Source organism: Schistocerca serialis, chromosome 3 (genome assembly GCF_023864345.2).
Source record: "Schistocerca serialis cubense isolate TAMUIC-IGC-003099 chromosome 3, iqSchSeri2.2, whole genome shotgun sequence".
NCBI classification, from domain to species: domain Eukaryota; kingdom Metazoa; phylum Arthropoda; class Insecta; order Orthoptera; family Acrididae; genus Schistocerca; species Schistocerca serialis.
Window position 1 is genome coordinate 956,570,506 of NC_064640.1, and position 20,604 is coordinate 956,591,109.

Consider the following 20,604-nt stretch of genomic DNA (forward strand, 5'->3'; position numbering starts at 1 on the left):
ACTGTTATTCTCTATGTATATAAATGGTCTGATGGACTGGGTGAACAGCAATTTATGGCCATTTGCTGATGACACTGTGGTGTACAGGGAGGTGTCATCTTTGAGTGACTGTTGGAGCATACAGTGTGACTTAGAGTGACTTAGAAAGAATTTCTTTTTGGTATGATAAATGGTAGCTTGTTCCAAACGCAGGAAAATGTAAGTTAATGTGGATGAGTAGAAAAAAATAATCCTGTAATGTTCGAATACAACATTGGTAGTGTGCTGCTTGACATGGTCACGTTGATTAAATATCTAGGCGTAATGTTGCAAAGCGATATGAAATTGAGTGTGTAGATGAGGTTGATAGTAAGGAAGGGGAATGCTCGCTTTTGTTGTATTGGGTGAACTTTGAGAAAGAGTAGCTCATCCATAAAGGAGATTACATACAGAATGCTAGTGTCACCCATTGTTCAGAACTTTTTGAGTATTTTGGGTCCCCACCAGATCAGAGTGAAGGAAGACATCAAAGCAGCTCAGAGGCACATTGCTAGATTTGTTACTGGTAGGTTCAGTCAGCATGCAAAAAATATGAGGACACTTTGTGAACTCAAGTGGGAATCTCTGGACAGAAGACAATGCTCTTTTCATGAGGCACTATTGTGGAAATTTAGAGTACTGGTGTTTAAGGCCAGCTGGAGATCAATTCTACTGCCGCCAACATACATTTCGTGTAAGGGCTGCAAAGATGAGATGAGAGAAATTAGGGCCCATATGTGGGCTTATACACAGTTATTTATCCCTTGCTCTATTTGTGAGTGGAACAGGAAAGGAAATGGCTAATAGTGGTTTGTGGTAGCCACTGCCATGCAATGTACAGTGGTCTGCAGAGTACTATGTAGATGTATATGCCACCTGCTCTGGAATTCCTATCCCACTCACTGGCTGTGTCCCTCTGAGCTGCCAGCTATCTCTCCTCCTGCTTCTCACCTTTTCTCCCTTCTATGCACCACACTCGACACCACTCTTCACGCCAATTCACCTGCCAAACTGCAATCCTGGCATTTTATGCTCAGCTGGTACAGTGTAGCTGCAACGGTAGGTTGTGTGTGTGCGCATGTGTGCGTGTGCGCGTGTTTTGGTTCTCCAGCTTGTTAAAGGATTTGTCCAAAAGCTGGCAAATTTTCAGTCTTTTTCATGTGCCTGTTGACAACTAAATGCTTTTACTATTTAGTGTGTTGTCTTCTTCACTCCTAAATTATTTAATTCTACCACAACTTTCTTTACTATATTGAAACTACAAAATATATATCCAAAATGTAGGGCTCTAGTGCTCTGAAACTGTAGCCATGTGTATGTGAGTTGTGCTTTTGTGTTTGCTAAAATATAAAAGTTTTCAGACAAAGTCCTTCTTCTGCAGTAGACAATCTTAGACAGGCACAATGAAAGTGTCTCAGGGCCTCCTCTGTATGATGAGTAGCAATACATACTTTCCATATTGATGTTATATGGTAAAAACCTTGTGTCCATCATATCATCTCTCAACTGATATGTCTTACATCACCAAAAGGTGAAAGAGGCCCAGTAATGTACAGTGCAGTACAACAATCCACTTGGAGAGACAGCTGCAGCATGTTAGTGTTTCTCAAAGACTAAGTAAGTGTTTTTCTGCATGGAATCTTCTGCAATTTGAGAAAAATAATAAATTCTGTTTGATACATCAAGCAGAGTAACACTACTAATTAATGTTGCACATAGACATGTGTTACTGACTAGGTTAAAATGCTTCAAATTTTTGGGTATGCATGGTGATAAAAAATTTGAAATAAAGCCAGTAAGACAACTAATCATTTGCCATGTCATACAGCATGTTCATCAGACATTGAAAGCAAATCTTACATTTAATCTGTTCTCATTTCTGATGGATCACCTCCTCTGTTTCATAGTTGAATATTTAATTCAACACATGCAGCATGTGTTATGTAGTACACAAAAGTTTGTTTTGTTTTTAAGTATGTATTTTGCTTCCAGCACAAGTGGTGATGAAAGCTAATGTGCTCAGTTTTTTTTTTTTCGTTTTTTTGTTTTTTTTTGTTTATGTTTATGACTACACACTGGCAAAATACATGAAACTTAATAGCACAAAAGCTTCAAATTAACAAACAGATCTGTGGAATCTGTAAATAAGTAACTAAAGACAATTACCTGGCTCTAAAATGCCTGATAGTCTGATGAATCCATTATTATGACAGTCCATAGATGGCTCTGTCTGTCTGAAACTGATTTCCTGAGGCTATGCATCCAGCTGTGATGTTACCACATGTTTATTGTTAATAAATTATTCTGGCCCCTGGAATATGGCTGATGTGGAATGCAATTAATGCATTGATTATTATCTGAAATGAAAATTGTAAATGCAGCCAGACCCCTAGATAACATAGAGCCATATACAGTTGCTTAAGTTTCCCATAAGTTCACAAATAAGTACCAGTACCAGTAACAGTGAAGTAGGAAGGTACTATAGACTACTGCATCCCTAAAAATTGATTGTAATAAAACTGAAAGTTTGTTTGCTGTTAAATACCACTTCAAGCTCATAACAGGTACCAGTGACTAATATCAATTCAGACTCACAATAGGTACCATTGAACAGTGTTTATGGAATATATGAAAAGTTCTGTATCACTCAATCTTAAACAAACTATTAACGTCCAAAACTGACTCATGAGTCCTCAAACATTGTAGACAAGACTATGAAATTTCTACATTCTGAGATATGGAACCCCAAGCAAATCACTGTTCTGCAAATGAAGACTACATAAAAGTCCTGACTGTTTATTGCACCATGAAAATTAATACAAGACCCAGCTGTGGCCAACACAAAGAAGTCCCACAAAAATTCAAGTGCACATCTGGCATCCAAAATTGGAATATTAAATGATCTCAGATTTCCAGTGAAAAAATTGGTGAAGTCCACAAAACCATTTAATAAAGTTCCTCCAATGTGTAATTCTAACAGAAAATTTTTCCTAAATGCTTCAGCCCTCTGCTGAATTTGGTGGCAATTTCATGCCATTGGTTTACCTAATAGCAAGTGTGGGGGAAGGGTTATTTGTGTGCATGCTGGAAGGTTCTGGAGAGCAGACTCTCCCAATGCCCACTTCTTTAGTTTGTTCAATATCTCAGACTAGCCTACATCTGGTAACTTTCTACCCTAGTTGCACCCCATGTGTTCCTTATACTGAAATATATGCTCTTTATTTGACCTGATTTCCTGTTCTCGTTTAATATCAGCACCAGGCACCCACTCCAAAGTCCTGACCACTCAACACCTGTACAATATGAATAACTACATCCAGTTCAAGTGACAGTCACGATGTTTGCAAAGTTCGCTAAACCCATCTACAACAAGGGTGAAGATACGTCAGGCCCATCTAGCAGAACTGAGACAGTTACTATAATTTTATCCAGCAGAATATACTGTCCATTAGGAAACTGTTCCCTGAAACATATGCCCCTAACCTACATAATCGTTGTACCTGTTCCAAAAAGGGGGGTTGACCCATAATCAGTATCAGGTGATGTCTGTACATTAATTGTTGCTGACATTACAGTATGACTCAGCACATTGTTGGAGGTGGTTTCTGTGTACATATGGGCAGCTATGGATTTTTACTCTTGGCAATGTCTATCTTCATCCAGCTGGCAATCTGATACATCAACAAATAGCTAACTGGATCCATCAGCTACCTCCACCTTTACTCCTTTTCAGTGATTCCACTGTCCATAACTTGTGGTGTGCTGTTAGAACATCCAGCTGAGCTATTCATTTAGAACAGGAACTTAAAGATATTAATGTACAAGGGTCATTCAATAAGTAATGCCCAACTTTTTTTTTTTTTTTAAAAAAAGCCATTAATATACATAGACAAACATCCTTGTCGGTGCTTCACATTTGATGTTTGTTCTGTGTACCGGCAAAGTTTTGAACTGTTCTGGAAGATGGCAGAGTTATAGTACAATGTCAAAATGGCATCTACATGTGACTCACATTACAAGCAGCAAGCTGTTATTGAATTCTTGTGTTCAGAAAAAGAAACCATGGTGAACATCCATAAACATTTGTGTACAGTTTATGGCGATGCTGCACTTGATAGGAGTGCAGTTAGGTGATGGATAAAGTAAGTTACAGCCTCAGGAAATGTAGAAACAGAGCTCCACTCAGGATATCATGCTACAGCCACTGCTTCAGACATGCTGAATCATGCGGATGCCATTATTCATGTCCACCGGTGCATCACAACTTGACAATTGGCTCTACACTTACCAGTCAGAATTGAAAATGCATCTGCAATGATTGAGACTCTCGGATATTCAAAGAGGTGCTCACGATGGGTTCCACGAATGCTTGCAGCGGACCACAAGATTCAAACAAAGGCCATTTCATCTAAGTTGTTGGAGTGTTTTGAGACTGATCAAGAGGCCTTTCTGTCATGGATTGTTATGAGGGATGGAAGCTGGGTGCACCACTTTGCACCGGAAACAAAATAGAAATTCATGGAGTGGTATCATCCTCATTTGCCACAAAAGAAGAAATCCACGACAACCCCTTCTGCTGGAAAAGTCATGGTGACAGTCTTCTGGGAATGTGGTAGCATCATTCTCGTGGATGTGATGCCAAGAGGTCAACTATCAATTCAGAGGTGTACGTGAAGACTCTGAATAAACTCAAGAACCGTTTCCGACATGTTCTATCAGACAAGAATCCAGCAGAAATCTTGCTCCAACACGATAATGCACACCCACACACAAGTCTGAGAATCAATCATTGCCTCATCCACCCTACATTCCAGACCTGGCACCCTCGGACTTCCATCTCTTAGGGCTGCTTAAAGACTCTCCACAGAGAACACACTTTGAAGATGGCAAGAGTGTCAGTCACGCAGCAAAACTATGGCTATGCCTACAGGACAAGAGCTTTTACCAACAGGGAATACATGCTCTTCCACAACATTGGCATATGAGCATAGAACGTGATGGAGACCACATAGAAATTTTGTGACAATATGACAATATATGTCAATATGTCTTGCCCGTATCCTATTTTTCTGACGCTTAACAATAAATATGTTCTGAGAAAAAAAATGGGGCATTACTTATTGATGGACCCTCATATGCTTAATGAACAGCAGCACTCTAACTCATTTTAGTGTGGCACATGGAATATATTGAGTCACCGATCTCTCAGTCTGTAGTTTTAGCATCCTTCCCTCAATCCTGTGGAGGGACATGTCAATCTCTGTGAAAGTAATCACTTTCCAATAGCTATGTTTCTCCCACATCATCACCCAACTGAGTATCCATCATGATGAGACTTTAATAAGTCTAATTGGCATGCTTTCAACACTATCCTACAATCCTATGCTAATGAGCAATGGAATATCAAGGATATATTGAAGGATAAACTACCACAATACTAACAGCAGCAGAACTGATGATCTCCCTTTCCATGGGAGCACCTTATTAGAGACCATTCCCATGGTGAACATAGGAAATCAATAAGGTATTCAAGGCTTTCAGGCAGGTGCACTGTAGAGAGCCTATATAGGGAGAGAGTGGCCAATCAGCCTGTAGCCGCCACGTTTTTACCAGATTGCATACCGGATGTGCAAATAGGTAGCGACGCAAGCAGAGAGCAAGCCACTTCATGAGTAAAGTAAGGCATGTGTTTGTTTCAATCCTGTATCGAGTATTAAGCTAGAAGATCTGCTTTGGTCTCATACATCAAATGCCATTTGTCTATGTTTATACAAGCCTAATAAATATGTGAGCAAATGGAAGTATCGTGACGCAGTGTGTATGTCTCCTGAATTTCAACAGCTGTATTTTATGATGCTATATAAACATTGACAACTCATTAAGGAGAAAAAGAAGTTTCATTTAATGTATCTTAGAGCACATGATGCTATTTCAGATTTTTCCGTGCGGGTATTCATCGCTGAAATTGGTAAACACTTGTCTCTTTCCGTCCCCACATAATGCATTTTAAGTGTGTGTTGATCTTATAACATTTTCTTATGCTGGCAAAACATGTCATTCTGTACATCTTTTAGGAACTCTATACCACAGAAAATTGGAAAAATATCAATACTTAGGTACTCTACTGAAACAGCAGAAAGTAATTCAAAATAAGTAACTGAATATCCACACGATAATTATAATTTATAGGAATGTGAGGAGCCAAGACTACCGAGCAAAGTGCGAGTCACCAGTCAGAAGTATGTAGACTTAGGGTTTGTGTATACATGTTAGAACACATTGTGTAGCATGAATATCGGCTCTATGGCACACCAATGACGTATGTTCCATCTATCAGTGGAAAATGTTTGCCCACATAAGGCTCAGTTACTGGGCATGCTATCTCGTAAAATACCCAAATAAGGGTTTTTGCAAAAGATATGTTGCTAACATAGTGACCCATGCCTCTTCTTCATAGGTGTGGGCCAATTTGCATTGCGGATACAGTTGTCAGTTCTTAACCATTATTCTTGATATTCTTATAGATGGTCATATTCATACTGACTCCACTGTTACTGTAGAACTGGCAACTACCCCTCCACCTTCTGCCTGCATGAAAGATGTTTAGACAATAACAGCATGTCTTTCACTACACCACACCTGGAACCATATAGTGCTCCTTTCAGTGAATGGGACTCCTCAACACTATCAAATGCTGCAAGTCCGAAACACCTATCTGTGGATTACTGACACCGCATTTTTGCAGTATTTAATCATGCCTGTAGTGAGTGTGAGTTTTGAACCCAGTGCAGGCAAAGAACAATGGTCTCAATATTGAAATTGGGCAGAACCCACATTAAATGGTTAACCTCAGACCCATCAGCCTTAAGAATTTTCCATGTAAGCTGCTCAAATGAACGGTAAGCTGACAACCTTGTTGATGTCTTGATATGAGAGGTATTTAGTCAGCAAAAACAAATTACACAGCAGATTCACATGTTACATTATGTCATTTCTAAGATTTACCCAAACTAAGGAATACAATCAACAAAAACTATTACAGTTAGTTATATGTTCCATAGATCTTTCAACAGTTCTTTTAGCAAAATGATGTGCAACAAGTCAGTTTACAGAATATGTATTCATGATAAGTGTTGACATTAATGAAGATACTGCTTTTTAGTCCTTCTCATGCTATTACACTTAAAAACTGGTTTCTTTTATACAAGCTGCAAGTTTTGAAACAAAAATTTTCCATGGAATAGAAGGAGTTGTCCAGGAGAAACGATCTTAGGCTAAATTTAAAACTTACTTTTACACAAAGGAATTACAGACACTGGCTGTGGGTGGGAATAGATTTAAATCAATGAGGTAGGTTGAAAACTTGTGCCAGAACAGGATTCGAACCTAAGTCTCCTGCTTACTAGGCAGATGTGTTGACTACTGCACCACCTGGACATATTGGTCATTGCAACTGCTCAGATTACCCTAGCATGCCTCCCATTAGACCCAGATTCTCAACCTATCCACACACTAACAACGTAGTGCCCCTTGCTCATTATTCTTGTTAATCACAGCATTTCACTGATTCCCTTAAGAGTTTGGGCCGGGAGTGCATCCACACTGCAGACACCATTGATTGTCCTTGTCTTAATTATGTATATGTGGCATCTGTTCTTTTGGACATGTCATGGCCTAAAATACCCCCATGTTCACTCAACAAGTATTCTGCTACTTGAGTAGCTGCTTCCTTTGCGTAGTGCACACCTGACCTATCAAGGGTTGTCCTACAGTTCCCCAGATGATTGTGACAGTTTTGACTACAGATTTCTGCACCAGCACTGAGTTGACAATGCCTTTGGTTGAGACACTCCTCATGTTTCCATGCCAAAGGACTGTCATTGGCTCTGCTAGCCATCTGTATGAACTGAGTATGACCTCAGAACCCAAGCAACAGGTTTTGTTGGTGCTGATATGAGCCAGAAATTGCAGATGGCTGCACTCTGCATGGCTGATAGCTGCAGGCAAGGTTTCCACCACATACTGGATGAGGCACCCTTGCAGATGTACCAAGAACACATTGGCTTTCTTTGTGGCCCTGAATGCTATCTGCTTAAGAGACTCCATAATACCCTTAACATTGGAGCTTCCAGTAACTAGTAAACCCTTTCCCTGTGTGCCTGCTCGGACCATGTTGAATAAGCTGCTGCCTGTCAACTCTCAGAGTGAATGGTTGGGACCAGACTGTCAGCCACTGCATTGGCCCTCTGCCTTAAGTTATGTGAATGCATTACCACCCACCACTCATCCTGCTGTGAGAGCAAATTAACTGTGTTGGGTACACTGGAAGGTTCCTCGGCAACAGAAGCTGTGAACAAAACAAGCAACACATGTAAGCTGTTTGCAAACTGCTGTCAGCTCCTCCTCCATCTGCACACAGCATGCACACATTCTACTCATCTCATTGTTGTTAACTTAAGATTTGTTTATAAAAGCACAAACAGAAACCTAGATAGACAACTTGCTAATCTCATGAGATGCCTAGATATGAATCTTGCTAAATCCTGATGTGTCACCAATGGGGGCTGATGCCTTATGAGCTGAAGTTGGCTGTTCAGCAGAAATGACAACTGTACTACAGACTGCCTGACAACACTTTACAGTTACAAACATGTGATAACAAACCTCTTAAATAGAGGAAAGGTGTCACCTCAACACTGCCTCAATGTGCTGGCCTTTCTTAATTCCAATGTACCAGAAATGAGTATGCTGAAAGATATTCAAAAGACTTGTGAATGTCATAACAATGACAGTCATGGAAGGCTATCAGGGCTTTGCAGCAATAATATGAATAATATGACAAAACATAAGAGAAGAATGTGGGTGTTTGTGGTATCTGTTAGTATTGAACCCAGATTGCTGGAAGTAGAAGCGTAAAACTTCAAACCCAGCTCTGAGGTGGCATTTTTAATTCAAGAAGAATATCATCAATCATTTGTTTTGATTTCTACAAGGCAGACCAACACTGAGAATTAAAGTTTGATATTTGGATATAATCCCAGGGTTTCCAACACCCAAGGTTCTTGATGGAACACATTCGACCAAATCCTTCACTAATTTGGTTACTGTACAGAAAAAGGTACATATGGAGAAAGGAGGATACCACACTGATATTTTTTCATTGTGGACGCCCTCAGCATACACTGTTGTACAGAAAGAAGAGTGTTTGATGACTTATGTTTCAAGACATCAAGACTTACCAAGAACCTGAAGCTGACTCTGTTCCCTTAGCTGTGCAGTCAGAGTGTCTGTCTGCTACACAACAGGCCTGACTTCGATTCCTGACTGGGTCAGAGATTTTCTCCTCTCGGGGACTGGGTGTTGTGTCCTCATCCTCATTAACTCACAAGATGCCCAATGTGGCAACTAGGTGGCCAAACTTCCCCAGATGGGGACACTCGGCCATTAATGGAATACGATCATTTCATTTTCACCTGAAACTGACTACACTCAATTTTCAGAGTTAAGCACAACACCATACTCTGGTTGTGTTTGTTCTCCAATGTTCCATGGTAAATTGTTGTTGCCACAATGAGGTTTCATTGACTTATTCACCCACGAAAAATCAGGAAATTTGGTGGTTGTCTATGGAGTTGAGGCCTCTGCAGATGAAAATTTTCAATGGACAAATTTGCCAAGATGTAAACCTGCACTGATCAGTTTTGGAACATTAGATTCTATGATACCAAATACCTACTTATACAAGCTGTAGAACACTATGTTCAAAGATTCAAAGGCCATTGTGTACAGAGTTGCAAATGGAAAATACACCAAGAAGAGAAGACCTTGTGTTCTGAGAATAATAATCAATTACAGAATACAGCACTTCAAATTTGTGTAACTTCATCAGTCTAATGGCTGCTTTTTGGAAAAACAACAAAGTTGCTACTAACCATATAGTGGAGATGCTGAGTCACAGACAGGCACAACAAAAAGTTTTTGACACCTAAAGCTTTCGGTCCAATGGCCTTTGTCAACAACAGATGCACATAAGCACACACATACTCATGCAAATGCAACTCAATCAACTGAAACCACACTACAAGCAGCAGCACCAAGGCATGATAGGAGTAGCGACTGGGTAGCAGAAAGGAGGAGGCTGGGGTGGGGAGGGGGAGGGATAGTATGGTGGGGATGGTGGACAGTGAAGTGCTGCAGATTGGGCGGTGGGCAGGGGAGAGATGGGAAGGGGTCATCGAAGGTAGCAGAAAAGGAGAGAAATAGAGAGAAATAAACAAGAAAATTAAAAAAGTACTGGGTGTGGTGGTGGAATGACGGCTGTGTAGTGCTGGAATGGGAACAGGGAAGGGGCTAGATGAATGAGGATAGTGACTAATTAAGGTTGAGACCAGGAGGGCTACAGGCTTGTGGGATGTACTGCAGGGAAAGTTCCCATCTGCGCATTTCAGAAAATCTGGTGTTGGTGGGAAGGAACCATATGGCTCAGGCTGTGAAGCAGTCATTGAAATGAAGGATATCATGTTTGGCAGAGTGTTCACCAACAGGGTGGTCCACTTGTTTCTTGGCCACAGTTTGCTGGTGGCCATTCATGCCTGCATAGAATGTAGCACACTGGTTGCAGATTAGCTTGTAGACCACACGACTGGTTTCATAGGTAGCCTTGCCTTTGATGGGATGGTGATGTTAGTGACCGGACTGGAGTAAGTGGTTACGGGAGGATGTATGGGAAGGTCTTGCATCTTTGTCTATTATAAGGGTATGAACCATGAGGTAAGGGATTGGGAGCACGGGTTGTGTAAGGATTGATGAGTATATTGTGTAGGTGTAATGGACAGCGGAGTACCACTGTGGGAGGGGTGGGAAGGATAGTGGGCATGACATTTCTCATTTCAGGGCATGACTAGAGGTAATCTAAACCCTGGCGGAGAATGTAATTCAGTTCTGCCCCACAGAAATAACAGTCCTTTCCAAAGGTCTCACCTTTTGCCCCACTCCCAAATTCAATCATGCATGACTTGTGAAAGACCTTCTGTCCTTCTCCTGGTCCCTACAGTGGAAACACATTTTTGCCACCAACCCTACCAAATAGACTCAACCAAGGACCAATGTTGAACCTTGCCTAACTCAGTTCATTGTTCCATCCAACCGTGATAGACCCCCACTGTCCCCAAACCACCCCATGTTAACTTTCCCGAGTTTCTCAGCCTCAATCCTTGCCTCACCATCATTCCCCAAATCCCTCAACATGCAGACTAATCCTACATCCACAGAAAGAACTGCAGTCCACCATCTAAAACCTTATCCTGACATTATAATCCTACCGGCGGACAAAGGCTCCACAACTTGTGTTCTGAACTACAAGGACTACCTGGCGGAAGGGCTCTGCCAGCTGTCAGATACTTCAACCACCAAACCTTGCCGCAGTGACCCCATTCCAGTAATCCAGCAGGATCTCCAGTCACTACTCAAATCCTTCGGCCCATCCGAGAACCTCTCCCCGGCAATCCATCTCTTTACTCACCCCTACCACTCCCTGCACTCATACTTTCTACATGCTTCCTCAAGTCAATAAACTTAACTGACCACAATGGGGTGTCCTGGGTGGTTATCATGCACCCAGTGAGAGAATCTCTGCTCTCGTAGATCAACACCTTCAATCTATTACCTGGAACCTACCCTCCTATATAAAAGATAACCATTTCCTCCACCAACTCTCCACAGTTCTTGTCCATTTACTACATGGTGTCCTGCTCATCACTATTGATGCCACCTCCCTGTACACTAACATTCCTAATGCCCACGGCCATACCACTATTTAACACTACCTTCCCCAACACCCGATGATTTCCAAACCAACAATCACATTCCTAGTCACCACGACCAACTATATCCTCACCCACAATTACTACTGCTTTGAAGGCATTAACTACAAATAAATTCAGGTTTCATCTATGGGAACCCACATGGCACCATCCTAGGCCGACCTATTCATGGGCCATCTAGAGGAATCCTTCCTAAACACCCAGATTCCTAAACCCCTCACCTGGTTCAGATTCACTGATGACATTTTTGTTATCTGGATCGAAGGTGAGAACACCCTATCCACATTCCTCCAGAACCTCAACAACTTCTCCCCAGTTTTCTTCACCTGGTACTGCTCAACTCATTAAGCCATCTTCCTAGATGTTGACCTCCATTTCGAAGATGGCTACATCAGTACCTCTGTCCATATCAAAGTTACTAACCACCAGCAATACCACTACTTTGACAGCTGTCACCCATTCCATACCAAGAAGTCCCTTCCATACAGCCTAGTGACCCATGGTCACTGCATCTGCAGTGAAGGGCAGCAGTCCCTCTCAAAATACACCAAGGGTCTCACTGAAGCATTCAGTGATCGTAATTATCCTCCCAACCTTGTACAAAAACAAATCTCCCATGCCTTATCTTTCCAGTCTCCCGCCACCTCCCAAAGCCCCACCGTCCAGCCACAGAGTAGTGTTCCCCTCATAACTCAGTACCACCCAGGACTGGAGCAACTGAATTACATTCTCTGCCAGGGTTTAGATTACCTCTCATCGTGCCCTGAAATGAGAAATGTCCTGCCCACTATCCTTCCCACTCCGCTGTCCATTGAACCTACACAATATACTCATCAATCCTTACACAAACCCCTGCTCCCAATCCCTTACCTCATGGTTCATACCACTGTAATAGACAAAGATGCAAGGCCTGTCCCATACATCCTCCCATAACCACTTACTCCAGTCTGGTCACTAACATCACCATCCCATCAAAGGCAAGGCTACCTGTGAAATCAGTCGTGTGGCCTACAAGCTAATCTGCAACCAGTGTGCTGCATTCTATGTAGGCATGAATGGCCACCGGCAAACTGTGGCCAAGAAACAAGTGGACCACCCTGTTGGTGAACACTCTGCCAAACATGATATCCTTCATTTCAATGACTGCTTCACAGCCTGAGCCATATGGTTCCTTCCCACCAACACCAGATTTTCTGAAATGGAAAGGTGGGAACTTTCCCTGCAGTACATCCCACAAGGCCATAACCCTCCTGGTCTCAACCTTAATTAGTCACTGTCCTCACTCATCCAGCCCCTTCCCTGCTCCTATTCCAGCACTAAACAGCCATCATTCCACCACCACACACAGTATTTTTTTAAATTTTTTTGTTTATTTCTCTCTATTTCTCTCCTTTTCTGCTACCGTCCCCACCCCCCCTTCCCGCCTCACCTCTGCCCACCACCCAATCTGCAGCACTTCACTGTTCACCATCCCCACCATACTATCCCTCCCCCTCCCCCTCCCCACTGCAGCCTCCTCTTTTCCGCCACCCAGTCACCATTCCTGTCATGCACTGGTGCTGCTGCTCACAGTGTGGTTTCAGTTGCCTGAGACTGAATTCATGTGTGTGAGTTGTGTTTGCATGAGTGTGTGTATGCATATGTGTGTCCTTTGTTGACAATGGCCATTGGCGGAAAGTTTTAAGTGTGAAAATCTTTTTGTTGTGCCTATCTGCAACTCAGCATCTCCACTATATGGTTAGTAGCAACTTTCCTTCTCATAATATTGTTACATTCCATCCTCAATTTTCCATTGTTTGAAGTTACACAAGTTCATGCAACAGTGATAGCTTTGGGCAATTGTCTACTATTGATGGCACAATCTCACACTGTCGTCAACAAGACAAGTTCTAGTCAAAAGTTCAGATGATGAATAGTGCTTCACGGTCAAACTCATGTGCAGAAAGGTTCTCAACCTTACAGAAAGTCTCTATGCCAGCAATAACCACAGCTACCATAAGTAGAAAAAGAGCTTTCAGTGACCAGTTTCCATAAACAGCTGCTACTCTTCTCTTAGGGTATATGCATAGAGACAGTTGAACCAGTCCAGACGGGTCAGCTCAGTGCCACTGATGAAGAATCCTACTATACTACCACTACTGACAAAGGAATCTATTATTCAACCACCAGTAGATCCTGACTACTGACATGTCCCTTAATCTAATCATTCACCATTTTACATCGATTTTTGAATGGATTCAAGTTTCGAGTGGACACAAGGCAGACCAGATGAAATACTGTGCCTAGCTGTTACTAGAGGTCATCCTACCATCATTTAGCACTAGTGTAGCATGTATTGATCTGAATAATGTATAATCGAGAAGGCATTGGAGATGATGCTGAGAGACAATGTTACCCACTTGTCAGAGGACCTACGCTTCTCCCCTGTGCTCTTCATGGAGAAAGAAGTTGGCACATGGCATCTCTGTTTCCTAAAAGGAAGATATACTTCAAATTGCACACTGTGGACTAACTGAAAGGAGCAATTAGGTTCAGTGGTTAAGTGCCTCCCTACAGGCCCAAAAATGTTTGGTTTCGAGCCTCAGTCAGTTCTAGAATTTTTATCTATAAGTTATCACCTCTTTCACCATTGATAATGTCTGTTAATGTGAAAAATGAGTTATAAACTGTCACAGGAGAATTCAGACTAATATGTGGTACAAAAAAATTATGACAGAATCGAATGGAAGTGGTTGTTCACTATCCCAGCTCATTTATGGTCAGTGATACTGAAGTATTTTCATGATGCTCCAACATTAAGTCATCTGGAATTTGCAAAATCCCTTCGTAGAAATGGAAGCAGGTATCATTGGCCATTCCTGCAGTTGTTCAATTTCACCAGTTGGAAGTTGACCCCATGGAGAGATTTCCAGAGTTCACAAATGGAAATAGATTGATAGTCGTGTGTGCTGATGACCTGAACTGCTGTGCTGTCACAAAGGGTGTACCATCTGACAAAGTTCCAGAAATCAGCAAATGTATTGTGGATGACATCATTTAAAAGTATGGAGCACCGCATGTAATGATTTATGGTTATGAAAAAGCATTAATTTGTCAAGGCTGGTACCAGGCACAATTTATTGATGCATCATCATCCACAGGATGAACTGGGTGTTGTGTGATGTCCTTAGGTTAGTTAGGTTTAAGTAGTTCTAAGTTCTAGGGGACTGATGACAATAGATGTTAAGTCCCCTAGTGCTCAGAGCCATTTGAACCATTTTTGTCAGTCAAATACCACACAGCAAAACGTGATATCTTAGGCTTCAGGTCATTTTTTCATGACTGAATTGGTTATCAATCACTGGAAACAGTAACAAACCATAAAATAAGCAATTCATAGCACGCTAAAGTGGTACACTGACAAAACTCATTGTAGAAAAAGCAGGTTGCCAAGGAAATGTAAATTCAGCCACTGAAAAGTACAATACAAATCCCTTATTCAACATGGTCATGAATATTGTACATTAATGAAGTAGCATTACAAGGTAGAATTAACAGATGGGATATAGAAGACCCAAAGAAATAGTATACACTTAATTACAGATTCATTTAGAATGTACGAGACTACCACAAAACTGCTGATCAATCTCTAGTGGCAGATGCTACAAGTTAGGTGTTGCACATCAGGGAGTTTTTGTCTTAAAACTTTAAACAGCTTACATTCAAAAAGTCTGTGTGACATATTGCTTCCTCCTATGTATTCACTCACCTGGAGCCATCCTGACAATTGTTCTTTCTTCACACCATTCGTAAATAAAGTAGAAAGGGCAGAGTTGATTGTTGTACTACAATAATTCTCCACTGCACACTGTAAAGTTGTTTGCAGCGTATAGATGTAGATGTCACTTAAGATTAGCAGCATGTAAATTTACATGTTTTATGTGAACTGGGAAACTTAACAGTGGTTTAATTTTGATTCATTAAAGTAAAATTGTTTTCTGTGAATTGCTGATATGACAAAAAACCTTTCACATTTTCTAACTATGACTCAATGTTTCTACTATTGCTGTTTGTAGTGAGAGATCTTCTGAAACTAAGATCAGATAAACAGAACTCCACTTGGGAGCTACTTAAGATTATGAAACATAAACAAACATTCTTAATTTACTTGTTAAACTAATGAATATTTTAAACTTTCTAAAGTGCTGGAATCCTGACAATTTCAGAACTAAGCAGCACACAGAAAGAAATACAAGAGCTTGCTAGAAAATTTACCAGAGAAGAGATTATTCCAGTGGCTGCGGAGTATGACAAGTCAATGAAATACCCTTTTGAAATATTTAAAAAGGCCTGGTCACTTGGATTAGCAAATACGCACATCCCTGCATCATGTGGTAAGTAGTAACAAGAAGTTTTTCACTTCTGTTCATATAAAGTTTCTTCATTTACATGGTTTCCTTAGCTGCAATGTAAGTTCAGTAGTAAAATGCTACAAGATGAAAGTGGCAAAGTTTTACTAATAGAACATATATGTTTGCAAATAAGTATTTGTGTTAGCAACTGGTATTCATTTATTGTGTTTAAACGACCACATACAGCATCCTGATTCCTCTTAGTTTCAATTGTAGAAATGTAAAAGGGATGACAGATGCTGCTAAACTGTGGAAACAGATCACTGATAGTAAATTTGGTTCTGTGATGAATGACTCATTCCTTCAACTTAAAGTGATAATAAAAAGGTCAGGGGACTAGAAAAGAGAGGAAGGGAGGAGGAGATGGTGGTGGTGGTGGTGGTGTTGGTGGTGGGTGGGGGGGGGGGGGGGGGGGGAGGAATCCCAGCTTATCAACAGAGGAAAAATTAAGTGAAAAAATTTAATCTATTGTAATTTGAGTGAATGAAAGTTTAGTAGTCAGGAGAGCCAACTGAAGCATTAAAGACAGTTTCAAGTAAGTCAAGGATTGGAAGATAATAGGAAACCTGAAAGCTTCCCTACGTGTAAAATGTTGATGTCAAAATCATGTGAAGCTTATGATGGCATTTACGAAAATAATGCTAGTAATTAAGAAAATGTCTTGGAGAGTAATAAATACAGCAATAGGCATACTTTGTCTACACTTTTTTGTGATGTTAACTAAACTGTTAATATACAACGTACTATCAGTGAAATCTATCTCAAGATCATTGATGCCATCCCCCATGAGAGGAACAGACTCACAGTCTGGTTGACTGACTGCATATGCTCGGAGTTCCAGCAACATACTTAGGCATCTGATACACTATGAGGGACTGCTGTATGATGGCGACTGGGACCACCCCAACCTCAGCATAGATGCTACTTACCTTGCTATGAAACTGATTTTAATTTAGTGCCTACATGAAGTTAAACCATTTGAAACCCATGCAAAGCATAATGGAGAGGCACTTTGTGTGAACCAACTAACCTTAACCTAGAGTAGAAGATTTCTGCCACCTTACTGAAGAGGCCAACAACTATTTTAGATCTGCCGATGTACATGAAGAACTGCTCTCTTGGACACGTTCTGAACTCAAAAGTTTTACAAAATGTTGAGTGACAGCTATAATTATACAGCTCTATTAACAGATGGATACAAACATGATGATTTACTCCCTTGATCTATGATTTTATACAAGAGTTGCTTCAAAATTTATTTCCTAAACAAATTTATTGTGGTTTATGCAGATTTATAAGTGATGGTGATGAAACTAGAGCAGATGACATACACATGCTGAGAAGATCCTCATTTACTCTGACTACCCAAGAATCCTTCAATCTATACACTGCATGTACCCAGACAATGAGCAAGTTGAAAATACCCAGGACACCTTTCTCCATATACAAAGACCAGGGAAGGAAATCTCATTTTGACGGATGCCAGGGCACATGGGAATTCATGGAACTGAACCAACAGATATGGCTTATAAGCAAGCAATTAATCATCTCACTTTAGAGGTGCTGTCACTCATCAATGGAAAGAAGAGTGGCTGGAATTGATGAATAATAAACTGCCACCAATGAGATTATTATTCAGTCATGTGCACATTATTCTAGCTACTCCAGTGAGATGCGGACATTGTGTATGGATAAGTCATAATCACATGATGAATGTCTTCTTGCTCCAAACAACAGGATCCTCTAATGTGATGCACTTGTGGTATACACATTTTGGTGTAACACTCCCTGCAAAATTCTATGTCATCTCACACCATTGCTCAGAAACTAACAGCAGCTGGACTAGGGAATTACCATCCCTTGCATAGGTTGTTCTTAACAACACAGCACAAGAGACTGTATTTGAAGCTGTGCTGTGACCAGGAAGTGTAGACTGCTTATGAATAGCATCACATTGTGTTCAGTGATGAATCACCACTCTGCACTACCTCAGGTGGCCATTATTGACAAGTACAGTGGTGGTCTGGGAGAGGTCGCATTCTTCCAGTGTTCTGGAGAAACACAGCAGCATTACTCGTGGCATCGTCAAGTGTGGTGGGATTGAGTATAATTTCAGGTCATGGCTAGTAGTGATTGAAGGAAATCTGATAGCACAATGATATGTCATGGACATTCTGCATCCTCATGTGTTATCTATCATGCACTAGTAACGTGGTGCCATTTTTCAACATGACATTGTTTGTCCACACATGGGATGTATCTCTATGGCCTGTCTGAATGATGTTGAGGTACTCCTGTGGCCAGCAAGATCCACAAATTTGCACCTAATAGAACATGTGTGGGACCAGCTCAGACGTAAGTTCGGTTGCAGTGTCACTATTAAGGATATTGTATTGAGGATCAGTTATAACAGTTGTGGACCAGCTTGCCTCAGGAGAGGATATAATAGCTGTATGCCACTGTAACCAATGAAATAAGCGCACTCCCCCAGGCCAGTATGGTACAATGTCCTAGTGATAAGTGGCTGATACTACCAAGTTATTTTTAAATTTGACACTATTTTGTAATTGCTGCAACAACATCCATACCCTCTCAACAAGAGAAGTTTCATTTTTTTTGTATCCTTGCCAGTGGACACTAGCATGCCAGCTGCTCTGCATCCATCTCAATCGCAGTGGAATAGTACAGAAGACTGTAATAGAAGGTGAATATTAAGTGCGGCAAGGGCAGAGCCAGTGACTCAGGTATTTACCTGATGGTCTGTGGGCATTGAAATTAGCAGAACTGTTGAAATAATCCTACTGCCACCTAGCCTTTGACATCTGAGCACAAAGAAACAGAGCACTGTGAAAGGCAGTCACTTGTGTTGGTCACATGTTGTGTTGTCTTCCATACTTGTTCTCTATGTGGTGTTCAGACTCTTTGCTCCCCCATAGATTTACTCGCACATCAGGATTCATTCTCTCTTCAGGAATGTAGTTTCTTAGAGTGCAATCAACTCATTATCAGCCTGTATAGTTACATTTGTGCCAACAGTGACTACTTCACAGCATTGTCACACCTACACTCATACTTTCATGGCAATGTCTGATGTTCTTGCACATGTGACACTCTTCTCTTTTTCTTAGTGTTAAATTGTGGCCACCAAGAACCTGGCATTTTTGTAATGGTGCAAAGAGCAGTTGCACCTCCAAGAGCAGCAACAAGATCTGCAACAAGATCTGCAGCTGGAACAGATGTAGGAACTGCTCAATAGAAATACGGAATTTCTCCATATTCACAAGACACTGATAGCAGGCGAGGCATCAACAGAAAAGCTTTCTTCCCTGTGCCTTTGACACTAATCACTGTCTTTGATGAGTTGACAGAAATATGGAACAATTACCTGGGCCATTTCTTGTTGCACTGCCAGGTATGGCATATCATCAAACTAACTGACAAGGTTTGTTTATTATTGTCCAGCAGTGCATGATTATACAAGGCAGTACAGAATTTGAAACCCACCTACTTACCCTGGGTACTTAACTTTGAGGAACCTTGTCAGTTGCTCAAGCAGTACTTTAGTCTTCAAACCCACATAGTGGCAGCATGGTTACTGTTTAACCAGCACCACAAGTGCCTTGGGCATGTGTATGCAGCTAAAATTTTTTTCAATGAAATTCCTGCAGTGGTCATAATCAATTGCAAGTGCTAGTTTTCATGATCTGATATGCGTGGTTTGCTACAAAATTATTGCCAATGCATGAAATCTTCAGCAGTGTTAATGGCATTTCTTTTCCAAGTTGGATTCATACAAAGAAACATCAGTGGCAAACCTGCCTGTGCTTGATGTGTGTGGTGTTCGGAATTCCTACATTTGAAGTATTTCTACAATTGGTATCATCCAAGGGAATGCACCAAATCTTCCTGAAAATAAATGTAAGAATAAAATATAAGACTTCAGAACTGATATAAAAATGAAATATAAGACTACAAGAATTTAAAAGGATTGTAACTGGTTAAAGTAACATACATACATACATACATTTATTATACAATATATGTATGTATGTCACTTGTTGTGAAACTGATTTATAATTTTACTGTTAATATAACACCTTTGTATCCTATAATTTGATTATAAACAATTGTGTTGCAACCTTCTACAAACATGGGTAGATTTAAAAAAAAAAAAATTAATAATAATAACCGGGTTTCAAACATGGGACATCGAAGTGAGAGGCTGTGACCTGCAGTGCTAGCCATTGTGCCACCAGTTGTGCTAAGATAGTCATGCTTTAAGAGTTGTCTAAATAATGTCAAAAACTTTGCTCAGTAAAATATAATCCAAAATAAGTGAACACATGTCTTGGCTTATCCATATATTCTCAAGC

General features: G+C 40.8%; 1 protein-coding gene across 1 annotated transcript in view; it reads left to right on the top strand.

The window, feature by feature from the left end:
• Nucleotides 1-20,604, top strand: part of LOC126469629 (probable medium-chain specific acyl-CoA dehydrogenase, mitochondrial) — a 196,190-nt gene that overhangs the window by 20,304 nt on the left and 155,282 nt on the right. The window contains exon 3 of the mRNA XM_050096755.1: nucleotides 16,046-16,213. Coding sequence (XP_049952712.1) covers nucleotides 16,046-16,213 — 168 coding nt within the window. The remainder of the gene's footprint in view (nucleotides 1-16,045; nucleotides 16,214-20,604) is intronic.